General features: G+C 33.7%; 1 protein-coding gene across 1 annotated transcript in view; it reads right to left on the reverse strand.

The window, feature by feature from the left end:
* The window catches only part of ganc (glucosidase, alpha; neutral C), a 75,794-nt gene that overhangs the window by 29,600 nt on the left and 30,955 nt on the right, over window positions 1-15,239 (reverse strand). The window contains exons 9-11 of the mRNA XM_061886898.1: window positions 8,125-8,313; window positions 2,719-2,822; window positions 2,424-2,659 (exon numbers count right to left, since the gene is read on the reverse strand). Of these exons, the coding sequence (XP_061742882.1) occupies window positions 2,424-2,659; window positions 2,719-2,822; window positions 8,125-8,313 (529 nt within the window). The remainder of the gene's footprint in view (window positions 1-2,423; window positions 2,660-2,718; window positions 2,823-8,124; window positions 8,314-15,239) is intronic.

The raw sequence follows: 15,239 nt of genomic DNA on the forward strand, positions 1-15,239 counted from the left end.
TTTGACTCCAGGATACAGAGAAGGTAGGTAATGTGCAGGTAAAGATATGTTGACTGGGTGAAAGAAGGAGGCACCAGTTTGACTCCAGGATACAGAGAAGGTAGGTAATGTGCAGGTAAAGATATGTTGTCTGGGTGAAAGAAGGAGGCACCAGTTTGACTCCAGGATACAGAGAAGGTAGGTAATGTGCAGGTAAAGATATGTTGACTGGGTGAAAGAAGGAGGCACCAGTTTGACTCCAGGATACAGAGAAGGTAGGTAATGTGCAGGTAAAGATATGTTGTCTGGGTGAAAGAAGGAGGCACCAGTTTGACTCCAGGATATAGAGAAGGTAGGTAAAGTGCAGGTAAAAATGTTGTCTGGGTGAAAGAAGGAGGCACCAGTTTGACTCCAGGATACAGAGAAGGTAGGTAAAGTGCAGGTAAAGATATGTTGACTGGGTGAAAGAAGGAGGCACCAGTTTGACTCCAGGATACAGCGAAGGTAGGGTAAAGCGCAGGTAAAGATATGTTGTCTGGGTGAAAGAAGGAGGCACCAGTTTGACTCCAGGATACAGAAAAGGTAGGTAATGTGCAGGTAAAGATATGTTGACTGGGTGAAAGAAGGAGGCACCAGTTTGACTCCAGGATACAGAGAAGGTAGGTAATGTGCAGGTAAAGATATGTTGACTGGGTGAAAGAAGGAGGCACCAGTTTGACTCCAGGATACAGAGAAGGTAGGTAATGTGCAGGTAAAGATATGTTGTCTGGGTGAAAGAAGGAGGCACCAGTTTGACTCCAGGATATAGAGAAGGTAGGTAAAGTGCAGGTAAAAATGTTGTCTGGGTGAAAGAAGGAGGCACCAGTTTGACTCCAGGATACAGAGAAGGTAGGTAAAGTGCAGGTAAAGATATGTTGACTGGGTGAAAGAAGGAGGCACCAGTTTGACTCCAGGATACAGCGAAGGTAGGGTAAAGCGCAGGTAAAGATATGTTGTCTGGGTGAAAGAAGGAGGCACCAGTTTGACTCCAGGATACAGAAAAGGTAGGTAATGTGCAGGTAAAGATATGTTGACTGGGTGAAAGAAGGAGGCACCAGTTTGACTCCAGGATACAGAGAAGGTAGGTAATGTGCGGGTAAAGATATGTTGACTGGGTGAAAGAAGGAGGCACCAGTTTGACTCCAGGATACAGAGAAGGTAGGTAATGTGCAGGTAAAGATATGTTGACTGGGTGAAAGAAGGAGGCACCAGTTTGACTCCAGGATACAGAGAAGGTAGGTAATGTGCAGGTAAAGATATGTTGACTGGGTGAAAGAAGGAGGCACCAGTTTGACTCCAGGATACAGAGAAGGTAGGTAATGTGCAGGTAAAGATATGTTGACTGGGTGAAAGAAGGAGGCACCAGTTTGACTCCAGGATACAGAGAAGGTAGGTAATGTGCAGGTAAAGATATGTTGACTGGGTGAAAGAAGGAGGCACCAGTTTGACTCCAGGATACAGAGAAGGTAGGTAATGTGCAGGTAAAGATATGTTGACTGGGTGAAAGAAGGCACCAGTTTGACTCCAGGATACAGAGAAGGTAGGTAATGTGCAGGTAAAGATATGTTAACTGGGTGAAAGAAGGAGGCACCAGTTTGACTCCAGGATACAGAGAAGGTAGGTAATGTGCAGGTAAAGATATGTTGAATGGGTGAAAGAAGGAGGCACCAGTTTGACTCCAGGATACAGAGAAGGTAGGTAATGTGCAGGTAAAGATATGTTGACTGGGTGAAAGAAGGAGGCACCAGTTTGACTCCAGGATACAGAGAAGGTAGGTAATGTGCAGGTAAAGATATGTTGTCTGGGTGAAAGAAGGAGGCACCAGTTTGACTCCAGGATACAGAGAAGGTAGGTAATGTGCAGGTAAAGATATGTTGACTGGGTGAAAGAAGGAGGCACCAGTTTGACTCCAGGATACAGAGAAGGTAGGTAATGTGCAGGTAAAGATATGTTGTCTGGGTGAAAGAAGGAGGCACCAGTTTGACTCCAGGATACAGAGAAGGTAGGTAATGTGCAGGTAAAGATATGTTGACTGGGTGAAAGAAGGAGGCACCAGTTTGACTCCAGGATACAGAGAAGGTAGGTAATGTGCAGGTAAAGATATGTTGACTGGGTGAAAGAAGGAGGCACCAGTTTGACTCCAGGATACAGAGAAGGTAGGTAATGTGCAGGTAAAGATATGTTGTCTGGGTGATGGCAGGAAGCACCAGCGTGTATGGGTGACAGAAAGAAGCACCAGTGTGACCCCAGGATGCAGGGAAGGTAGGTAAAGTGCAGGTAAAGATATGTTGAATGGGTAAAGGCAGGAAACACCAGCAAAAGTGTGTCCCGTCCATCGCTGCTTGCAGCTTTAATTTAACTGTTAGATCTGGTTCCAGGTGTGGGGTACGTGCCATGACACCGACCTTCCTGTTTTTCTCCTGCAGGTGGCGCTGCAAGCGGGCCGGATCAGGGAAGAACTCCGAGTTCCAGGTGAAAAAGCGCTTCTGGTGGGTGTGCTCTATGTCCAGCCACATCACGTCGTACGGGATGTGGTGGCGATCGAATCCGGCGTCCACGGCCTTCAGGTCCTCCTCGGTGTCGTTGTCCCAGCGGGAGTGATGGTAGCCCAGGGCGAAGAGGGGCGGCAGGGCCTGGTATCCTGGCGGGGGTCCAACAGTCACACTGTTACGTGGTCACGGACCTTGGATGAAGACTCACCGGTCAGCTGGGCGTATTGGCGGTACATCTGCCGGGGTTGTGGACCCAGGAGAACCATGCAGTCCATCACGCCGCTCTCAGACAGCCAGTGGACGTCAGTGTAAGTCCCGTCGTCCTGAACCAAGCAGCTTGAATTACAAATGTCTCTAAACTCCCCAGGCCGTGAATTTGTGTTAATTATTTTCCACATGACAGTCCAAATACTGAGATATTGATTCCAGTTCTTTATGCTCGAATATGGATTTTCAAATCTAAATATCCATTCTTTAGTTCAGGGATGTCCAAACTTTTTCCAACAAGGGCTGCATACTAAAAAGTCAAAGTATGCAGGAGGGGCTGCATACTATATATATATATATATATATATATATATATATATATATATATATATATATAAAAGAGAATAATCTGAAATGTTCTAACTAATAATTAATAATATTATACTTAGCTTTTATTTTATTATAGGAAACTGACCCATTATCTGTTTTTAACATAAAATAAATACATTAAAAAATATATATATATATATATATTTTGACGCATTATCTGTTTTTAACATAAAACTAATAAATAAAAAAATGTGTATATATGTATATATTTGTTTTTAATTTGTTTTATGTTAAAAACAGATAATGCGTTAGAAGAAAAAAAAATTATATACATATATATATATTTTTTTAAATGTATTTGTTTTATGTTAAGAGCAGATAATGCGGCAAAAAAAAAAAAAAAACATATATATATATATATATATATTTTTTTTTTAATGTATTTGTTTTATGTTAAAAACAGGTAATGTGTCAGCTTTTATTTTATTATAGGAGACTGACCCATTATCTGGTTTTAACATAGAATAAATACATTAAAAAAATATATATATACATCCATATATATATATATATATATATATATATATATACATCCATATATATATATATATATATATATATATATATATATATTGACGCATTATCTGTTTTTAACATAAAACAAATTAAAAAAAAAAATATGTACATATATATATATATTTTTTTTTTTTAAATTTGTTTTATGTTAAAAACAGATGATGCGTTAATAGAAAAAAATATATGTATATTTTTAAATGTATTTGTTTTATGTTAAAAGCAGATAATGCGGCAAAATATATATATATATATATATATATAAATAAATATATATATATATTTTTGTTTATTTATTTTTTGTGTGTATTTTTTTTAATGTATTTGTTTTATGTTAAAAACAGATAATGCGTCAGCTTTTGTTTTATTATAGGAGACTGACCCATTATCTGTTTTTATCATAAAATGAATACATTAAAAAAATATATATACATACATATATATATATATATATATATATATATACTGACAGATTATCTGTTTTTAACATAAAACAAATAAATAAAAAATATATGTATATATAGATTTTTTTTATTTGTTTTATGTTAAAAACAGATGATGCGTTAAAAGAAAAAAAATATATATATATATTTTTAAATGTATTTGTTTTATGTTAAAAGCAGATAATGCGGCAATATATATATATATATATATATATTTTTAAAAAAATATTTTTATTTATTTATTTATTTTTTTTGTGTATTTTTTTTTATGTATTTGTTTTATGTTAAAAACAGATAATGCGTCAGCTTTTATTTTATTATAGGAGACTGACGCATTATCTGTTTTTAACATAGAACAAATACATTAAAAAAATATATGTATATTTTTTATCTACTTATTTGTTTTATGTTAAAAACAGATAATGCGTCAATATATATATATATATATATATATATATATATATATATATATATTTTTTTTTTTTTTAAATGTATTTGTTTTATGTTAAAAACAGATAATGCGTCAGCTTTTATTTTTTGGCCCTGCGATGAGATGGTGACTTGTCCAGGCTGTACCCCGCCTTACGCCCGAATGCAGCTGAGATAGGCTCCAGCACTCCCCGCGACCCCAAAAGGGACAAGCGGTAGTAAATGGATGGATGGATGTATTTAGTTTTTCTTTACTATTTACACAACGTGCAAACTTCACTGGTTTTGGGTTTTGTAGAAAAAAGATCCTAATATGACATCTTTGATGCACCTTTTAATCTAACACGCTTTGTGAGTGAAAGTAGAACCGAATAGACGCGTTCAACAAATACATAGAAAAATATATATAAATATAGATATATATATTTTGAATCATCTGTTTTTAACATAAAACAAATAAATAAATAAACAGATAATGCATCAGCTTTTATTTTATTATAGGAGAATAAGTATAATACTTTTAATTATTAGAACATTTCAGATTTTTCTCATTACATACTGATTTTTTGGTTAGATTTTCACTGTTGTTTTCGCCCATGTGGGAATAGAATACAAAATATTAATACAGTTGTGTAACTGCATCACATAGTGTGTGTCAGTACAAAAATATTAATGTATAGTTACACATTTAACAGTGTTTATTATGGTTGTTGTCATTTTTCAAATGAACTCATAAGTTTTATTTTATTTTTTCATCAACCCATTAACTGAACTTGTTTATATTTTATTTTTACTTTGAGAGCTTTTATTATTTTGCAAATTAATTCATACTGTAAGTTAGTACTATTTCTTTTTTTGATAACTAACAAAACTTTTTTGTATTTAAATATAAATATATATTTTTTTAGAGTTTGTAATATTTTTTAGATTAATTCACAAGTTATTATTATTGTTTTTTAATTGGCAAAATATTGTTTATATTTTAAGCGCCTTTTATTTTGAGAGCATATAGTACTTTTCAAATTGATTCATAAGTTAGTATTTTATTTTTTTAATTAACTTTTTATCTAAACTTTGTTTATATTTTAAGTATGTTTTATTTTTTACTTTGAGAGCTTTTATTATTTTTCAAATTAATTCACAGTATAATTTAGTACTATTTTATTTTGAGAGCGTATACTTTTCAAATTGATTCATAACTTAGTATTATTTTATTTTTAATTAAGTAATTATCTAAACTTTGTTTATATTTTAAGTATATTTTATTTTTACTTTGAGAGATTTTATTATTTTTCAAATAAATTCATGAAATAATTTAGTGCTGTTATTTTTTTATTGATTTAACCCACTAACCAAACTTTGTATTTTAAATATAAATATATTTTTGAGAGCTTCTAATATTTTTTTAGATGAATTCATAAGTTAGTATTTTTAAATGTTTGTATTTTAAGTAAATTTTATTTTTATTTTGAGAGTGTTTCCAAATTGATTCATAAGTTGGTTTTATTTATTTTTTTAATAATTAACTAATTATCTGAACATTGTTTACAGTTTAAGTATATTTTTTTTATTTTGAGCGTATAATACTTTTCAAATTGATTCATAAGTTAGTATTATTTTATTTTTAATTAAGTAATTATCTAAACTTTGTTTATATTTTAAGTATGTTTTATTTTTACTTTGAGAGCTTTTATTATTTTTCAAATAAATTCACAAAATAATTTAGTGCTATTATTTTTTTTTTAAATTGACCCTTTAACCAAACTTTGTATTTTAAATATAAACATATTTTTGAGAGCTTTTCATATGTTTTAGATGAATTCATGAGTTAGTATTTTTAAATGTTGTTTTTATTTTAAGTACATTTTATTTTTATTTTGAGTGTTTCCAAATTGATTCATAAGTTGGTTTTATTTTTTTTATAATTAACTAAATATTTGAACATTGTTTACGGTTTAAGTATATTTTATTTTTATTTTAGAGCGTATAATACTTTTCAAATTGATTCATAAATTAGTATTATTTTATTTTTAATTAAGTAGTTATCTAAACTTTGTTTATATTTTAAGTATGCTTTATTTTTACTTTGAGAGCTTTTATTATTTTTCAAATAAATTCACGAAATAATTTAGTGCTGTTATTTTTTTATTGATTTAACCCACTAACCAAACATTGTATTTTAAATATAAATATATTTTTGAGAGCTTCTAATATTTTTTTAGATGAATTCATAAGTTAGTATTTTTAAATGTTGTTTATATTTTAAGTACATTTTATTTTTATTTTTGAGTGTTTCCAAATTGATTCATAAGTTGGTTTTATTTTATTTTTTTATAATTAACTAATTATCTGAACATTGTTTATAGTTTAAGTATATTGTATTTTTATTTTGAGAGCGTATAATACTTTTCAAATTGATTCATAAGTTAGTTTTTTTAAATTAAGTAATTTTCTAAACTTTGTTTATATTTTAAGTATGTTTTATATTTACTTTGAGAGCTTTTATTATTTTTCATATAAATTCACAAAATAATTTAGTGCTGTTATTTATTTTTTTTAAATTTACCCTCTAACCAAACTTTGTATTTTAAATATAAATATATTTTTGAGAGCTTCTAATATTTTTTTAGATGAATTCATAAGTTAGTATTTTTAAATGTTGTTTATATTTTAAGTACATTTTATTTTCATTTTGAGAGTGTTTCCAAATTGATTCATAAGTTGGTTTTATTTTTTTTTATAATTAACCAATTATCTGAACATTGTTTACAGTTTATTTTTATTTTGAGAGCGTATAATACTTTTCAAATTGATTCATAAGTTAGTATTATTTTTATTTTTAATTAAGTAGTTATCTAAACTTTGTTTATATTTTAAGTATGTTTTATTTTTTACTTTGAGAGCTTTTATTATTCTTCAAATAAATTCACAAAATAATTTAGTGCTGTTTAGTTTTTTGTGTTTTTTAATTAACACTCCAAACAAACTTTGTATTTTAAATATAAACATATTTTTGAGAGCTTATAATATTTTTAGATGAATTCACAAGTCAGTATTTTTATTTTTATTTTTGAGTTTTTCCAAATTGATTCATAAGTTGGTTTTATTTTATTTTTTTATAATTAACTAATTATTCTGAACATTGTTTATAGTTTAAGTATATTTTATTTTTATTTTGAATAGCTCTTTTTTTTTAATTAATTCATAAGTTAGATTTATTTTTAAGTAACTAAGTAAATTGTTTCTAAGCTTCTAATATTTTAGTTTAGGTGGCATATTAATATTTTTTTATTTTAAAAAGTGCTAAAACAAATATTAAATACAGATAGATATTGTCAAAGTGTTATAGTCGTGAAAATTATCGGTAATTATTTACTACAGTAGGGAAGGGATTAATATGGCCCCATTCCTGGGTGGATCTTGCAGTCTGCTGAAAACAATGGAAAGCGCCACTCTACATTGCAACTGAGGCTGTGGTTGAAGATAAAATTGTCACATTACATCATTTTAAGATATTGAACACTACTGCCAGCTAATTTGTCACGTTTCATGTGTCAGGTAAACCGCGACGAACGAGGCCATAAGGATCCACACGACAGACCTTGTTGTGCCGTCTCGGAGGGAATGTAAATGGTACCTTTTCCTCGCCGCCGTTGTAGTTGATGTGGACAAAAGTATCGGAGCTGTTCATCCAGAAGACCCCCACGGTCCGCTCGGGCCTGTGAGCCACCAAAAAGGGCACGCTGCCGTACAGGCCCAGATGACTGTGGAGCTCGTAGGCAAACACGTCCAGGTTGTACAGGCGGTAAGGTTCGTCATCTCTGCTTGGACATCACGGAGCAGATAAGATGATTATTAGGGGCCGAATGTCCCTTTGGGACGGAGGACCCTGTTTTATTTCTAAGGTTTCATTCTTTGAGCTGTAATTTGACCCCCTTAACATGCTTCAAAACTCACCAAATTTAACACACAAATCAGGACAGGCGAAAATTGCCATCTATTAAAAAAAAAAAAACTCAAAATTACGCTCTAGCGCCCACTAGGGAAAAAACACAGACAAAACTGCTTGTAATTTTCGTCAGAAATGTCGTAGAGACATTAAACAAAAACCTCCATATAGGTCTAAATTAGACCTAGATTTCATACAGTGACACCCTTCAGAAAAAATCAACAGGAAGTTGGCAAAAAACCCTTCAAAATAAAAGTTTCCTAAAAAAGATGTAATTTTTACCCCTTTGAGCTGAAATTTGACCCCCTTAAAATGCTTAAAAACTCACCAAACTGGACACACACATCAGGACTGGCAAAAATTGCGATCTAATCTAAGAACCCAAAACTCAAAATTGCACTCTAGCGCCCCCTAGGAGAAATAAAATGACAAAAATGCTTGTAACTTCCGTCAGATATGTCGTAGAAACATGAAACAAAAACCTCTATGTAGGTCTAAGTTAGACCTAGATTTCATACACTGACATCCTTCAGCAAAAATCAACAGGAAGTTGGCAAAAACCCCTTCAAAACAAAAGTTTCCTAAAAAAAACCGTAATTTTTGCCTCTTTGAGCTGAAATTTGACCCCCTTAAAATGCTTCAAAACTCACCAAACTGGACACACACATCAGGACTGGCAAAAAATTGCGATCTAATCTAAAAACCCAAAACTCAAAATTGCGCTCTAGCGCCCCCTAGGAAAAAAAATTACAAAACTGCTTGTAATTTTCGTCAGAAATGTCGTAGAGACATGAAACAAAAACCTCCACATAGGTCTAAATTAGACCTAGATTTCATACTCTGACATCCTTCAGCAAAAATCAACAGGAAGTTGGCAAAAACTCCTTCAAAACAAAAGTTTGCTAAAAAAGATGTAATTTTTACCCCTTTGAGCTGTAATTTGACCCCCTTAAAATGCTTCAAAACTCACCAAACTGGACACACACATCAAGACTGGCAAAAATTGCGATCTAATCTAAGAACCCAAAACTCAAAATTGCACTCTAGCGCCCCCTAGGAAAAAAAAGACAAAACTGCTTGTAACTTCCGTCAGAAATGTCGTAGAGACATGAAATAAAAACCTCCATATAGGTCTAAATTAGACCTAGATTTCACACACTGACACCCTTCAGCAAAAATCAACAGGAAGTTGGCAAAAACCCCTTCAAAACAAAAATTTCCTAAAATAAAATGTCATTTTTGCCTCTTTGAGCTGTAATTTGACCCCCTTAAAATGCTTCAGAACTCACCAAACTGGACACACACACCAGGACTGGCGAAAATTGCGATCTAATCAAAAAACCCAAAAGTTTAAATTGCGCTCTAGCGCCCCCTAGGAAAAATAAAAGACAAAACTGCTTGTAACTTTCGTCAGAAATTTCGTAGAGACATGAAACAAAAACGTCTATATAAGTCTGAATTAGACCTAGATTTCATACTCTGACATCCTTCAGCAAAAATCAACAGGAAGTTGGCAAATACCCATTCAAAACAAAAATTTCCTAAAATAAAATGTCATTTTTGCCTCTTTGAGCTGTAATTTGACCGCCTTAAAATGCTTCAAAACCCACCAAACTGGACACACACATCAGGACTGGCAAAAATTGCAATCTAATCAAAAAAGTCAAAATTACGCTCTAGCGCCCCCTAGGGAAAAAACACGGACAAAACTGCTTGTAATTTTCGTCAGAAATGTCGTAGAGACATGAAACAAAAACCTCCATATAGGTCTAAATTAGACCTAGATTTCATACACTGACACCCTTCAGCAAAAATCAACAGGAAGTTGCCAAAAACTCCTTCAAAACAAAAATTTCCCAAAATAAAACGTCATTTTTGCCTCTTTGAGCTGTAATTTGACCCCCTTAAAATGCTTCAAAACTCACCAAACAGGACACACACATCAGGACTGGCAAAAAATTGTGATCTAATCTAAAAACCCAAAACTCAAAATTGCGCTCTAGCGCCCCCTAGGAAAAATAAATGACAAAACTGCTTGTAACTTCCGTCAGAAATGTCGTGGAGACATGAAACAAAAACCTCTATGTAGGTCTAAGTTAGACCTAGATTTCATACACTGACACCCTTCGGAAAAAATCAACAGGAAGTTGGCAAAAACCCCTTCAAAACAAAAATTTCCTAAAATAAAATGTCATTTTTGCCTCTTTGAGCTGTAATTTGACCGCCTTAAAATGCTTCAAAACTCACCAAACTGGACACACACATCAGGACTGGCAACAATTGCAATCTAATCAAAAAAGTCAAAATTACGCTCTAGCGCCCCCTAGGGAAAAAACACGGACAAAACTGCTTGTAATTTTCGTCAGAAATGTCGTAGAGACATGAAACAAAAACCTCCATATAGGTCTAAATTAGACCTAGATTTCATACACTGACACCCTTCAGCAAAAATCAACAGGAAGTTGCCAAAAACTCCTTCAAAACAAAAATTTCCCAAAATAAAACGTCATTTTTGCCTCTTTGAGCTGTAATTTGACCCCCTTAAAATGCTTCAAAACTCACCAAACAGGACACACACATCAGGACTGGCGAAAAATTGTGATCTAATCTAAAAACCCAAAACTCAAAATTGCGCTCTAGCGCCCCCTAGGAAAAAAACACTGACAAAACTGCTTGTAACTTCCGTCAGAAATGTCGTAGAGACATGAAACAAAAACCTCTATGTAGGTCTAAGTTAGACCTAGATTTCATACACTGACACCCTTCAGCAAAAATCAACAGGAAGTTGGCAAAAACCCCTTCAAAAAAAAAGTTTCCTAAAAAAAAATGTCATTTTTGCCTCTTTGAGCTAAAATTTGACCCCCTTAAAATGCTTAAAAACTCACCAAACAGGACACACACACATCAGGACTGGTGAAAATTGCGATCTAATAAAAAAAAAAAAAAAAACTCAAAATTACACTCTAGCACCCCCTAGGAATAAAACACAGACAAAACTCCTCCTAGGAAGAAAACACAGACACAACTACTTGTAACATCCGGTAGGAATGTTTTACAGACATGAAACAAAAACCTCTATGTAGGTCTCACTTAGACCTACATTTTTATAATTGACATCCTTCAGCAAAAATCAACAGGAAGTTGGCAAAAACCCCTTCAAAACAAAATGCCATTTTTGCCAGTGTGTCAATGTTAAGATATTACGCCAAATTTTACACACACACCAGGACAGGCGAAAATTGCAATCTATTTTTAAAAAAAATAAGTCAAAATTGCGCTCTAGCGCCCCCTAGGAAAAAATACTGACAAAACTGCTTGTAACTTCCGTCAGAAATGTCGTAGACACATGAAACAAAAACCTCTATATAGGTCTGAGTTAGACCTAGATTTCATACACTGACATCCTTCAGCAAAAATCAACATGAAGTGGGCAAAACCCCCTTCAAAACAAAAATTTCCTAAAATAAAATGTAATTTTTGCCCCTTTGAGCTGTAATTTGACCCCCTTAAAATGCTTAAAAACTCACCAGTCAGGACACACACATCAGGACTGGCGAATATTGCGATCTAATAAAAAAAAACTAACAACTCAAAATTGCACTCTAGCGCCCCCTAGGAGAAATAAAAGGACAAAAATGCTTGTAACTTCCGTCAGATATGTCGTAGAGACATGAAACAAAAACCTCTATGTAGGTCTAAGTTAGACCTAGATTTCATACAATGACACCCTTCCGCAAAAATCAACAGGAAGTTGGCAAAAACCCCTTCAAAATAAAAGTTTCCTAAAAAAGATGTAATTTTTACCCCTTTGAGCTGTAATTTGACCCCCTTAAAATGCTTCAGAACTCACCAAACTGGACACACACACCAGGACTGGCAAAAATTGCGATCTAATCTAAAAACCCAAAACTCAAAATTGCGCTCTAGCACCCCCTAGGAATTTTTTTTTTATAAAACTGCTTGTAACTTCCGTCAGAAATGTCGTAGAGACATGAAACAAAAACCTCTATGTAGATCTAAGTTAGACCTAGATTTCATACACTGACATCCTTCAGCAAAAATCAACAGGAAGTTGGCAAAAACCCCTTCAAAACAAAAGTTTCCTAAAAAAAAAAATGTAATTTTTGCCTCTTTGAGCTGAAATTTGACCCCCTTAAAATGCTTCAAAACTCACCAAACAGGACACACACATCAGGACTGGCAAAAAATTGCGATCTAATCCAAAAACCCAAAACTCAAAATTGCGCTCTAGCGCCCCTAGGAAAAATAAATGACAAAACTGCTTGTAATTTCCGTCAGAAATGTCGTAGAGACATGAAACAAAAACTTCTATGTAGGTCTGAGTTAGACCTAGATTTCATACACTGACATCCTTCAGCAAAAATCAACAGGAAAATGGCAAAAACCCCTTCAAAACAAAAGTTTCCTAAAAAATTTAATTTTTGCATCTTTGAGCTGTAATTTGACCCCCTTAAAATGTTTCAAAACTCACCAAATTGGACACACACATCAGGACTGGTAAAAATTGCCATCTAATCTAAAAACCTATACCTCAAAATTGTGCTCTAGCGCCCCCTAGGGAAAAAAAATTACAAAACTGCTTGTAACTTCCGTCAGAAATGTCGTAGAGACATGAAACAAAAACCTCTATGTAGGTCTAAGTCGGACCTAGATGTCATACACTGACATCCTTCAGCAAAAATCAACAGGAAGTTGGCAAAAACCCCTTCAAAACAAAAGTTTCCTTAAAAAAAAAACTTAATTTTTGCCTCTTTGAGCTGAAATTTGACCCCCTTAAAATGCTTCAAAACTCACCAAACTGGACACACACATCAGGACTGGTGAAAATTGCGATCTAATAACAAAACCCAAAACTCAATATTGCACTCTAGCGCCCCCTAGGGAAAAAAATTACAAAACTTCTTGTAACTTCCGTCAGAAATGTCGTAGAGACATGAAACAAAAACCTCTATGTAGGTCTGAATTAGACCTAGATTTCATACTCTGACATCCTTCAGCAAAAATCATCAGGAAGTTGGCAAAAACCCCTTCAAAACAAAAGTTTCCTAAAAAATTAAATTTTTGCCTCTTTGAGCTGTAATTTGACCCCCTTAAAATGCTTCAAAACTCACCAAACTGGACACACACATCAGGACTGGCGAAAATTGCGATCTAATCAAAAAACCCAAAAGTCAAAATTGCGCTCTAGCGCCCCCTAGGGAAAAAAATGACAAAAATGCTTGTAACTTCCGTCAGAAATGTCGTAGAGACATGAAACAAAAACCTCTATGTAGGTCTAAGTTAGACCTAGATTTCATACACTGACATCCTTCAGCAAAAATCAACAAGAAAATGGCAAAAACCCCATCAAAACAAAAATTTCCTAAAATAAAATGTCATTTTTGCCTCTTTGAGCTGTAATTTGACCGCCTTAAAATGCTTCAAAACTCACCAAATTTAACACACAAATCAGGACTGGTGAAAATTGCCATCTAATCTAAAAACCCAAAACTCAAAATTACGCTCTCGCACCCCCTAGGAAAAAAAATTACAAAACTGCTTGTAATTTTTGTCAGAAATGTCGTAGAGACATGAAACAAAAACCTCCATATAGGTCTAAATTAGACCTAGATTTCATACACTGACATCCTTCAGTAAAAATCAACAGGAAGTTGGCAAAAACCCCTTCAAAACAAAAATTTCCTAAAAAATGTCATTTTTACCCCTTTGAGCTGTAATTTGACCCCCTTGAAATGCTTCAAAACTCACCAAACAGGACACACACATCAGGACTGGTGAAAATTGCCATCTAATCTAAAAACCCAAAACTCAAAATTGCGCTCTAGCGCCTCCTAGGAAAAATAAATGACAAAACTGCTTGTAACTTCCGTCAGAAATGTCGTAGAGACATGAAACAAAAACTTCTATGTAGGTCTGAGTTAGACCTAGATTTCATACTCTGACATCCTTCAGCAAAAATCAACAGGAAAATGGCAAAACCCCCTTCAAAACAAAAGTTTCCTAAAAAAGATGTAATTTTTACCCCTTTGAGCTGTAATTTGACCCCCTTAAAATGCTTCAAAACGCACCAAACTGGACACACACATCAGGACTGGCAAAAATTGCGATCTAATCTAAGAACCCAAAACTCAAAATTGCACTCTAGCGCCCCCTAGGGAAAAAAAATGACAAAAATGCTTGTAAATTCCGTCAGAAATGTTGTAGAGACATGAAACAAAAACCTCTATGTAGGTCTGAGGTAGACGTAGATTTCATACACTGACATTCTTCAGGAAAAATCAACAGGAAGTTGGCATAAACCCCTTCAAAACAAAAGTTTCCTAAAAAATTAAAATTTTGCCTCTTTGAGCTGTAATTTGACCCCCTTAAAATGCTTCAAAACTCACCAAACTGGACACACACATCAGGACTGGTGAAAATTGCAATCTAATCTAAAAACCCAAAAGTCAAAATTACGCTCTAGCGCCCCCTAGGAAAAAACACTGACAAAACTGCTTGTAACTTCCGTCAGAAATGTCGTAGAGACATGAAACCAAAACCTCTATGTAGGTCTAAGTTGGACCTAGATTTCATACACTGACATCCTTCAGCAAAAATCAACAGGAAGTTGGCAAAAACCCCTTCAAAACAAAAGTTTCCTAAAAAAAAAAACGTAATTTTTGCCTCTTTGAGCTGAAATTTGACCCCCTTAAAATGCTTCAAAACTCACCAAACAGGACACACACATCAGGACTGGCAAAAAATTGCGATCTAATCCAAAAACCCAAAACTCAAAAT

The sequence above is a fragment of the Nerophis ophidion genome, linkage group LG24, assembly GCF_033978795.1.
Source record: "Nerophis ophidion isolate RoL-2023_Sa linkage group LG24, RoL_Noph_v1.0, whole genome shotgun sequence".
Lineage (NCBI taxonomy): Eukaryota > Metazoa > Chordata > Actinopteri > Syngnathiformes > Syngnathidae > Nerophis > Nerophis ophidion.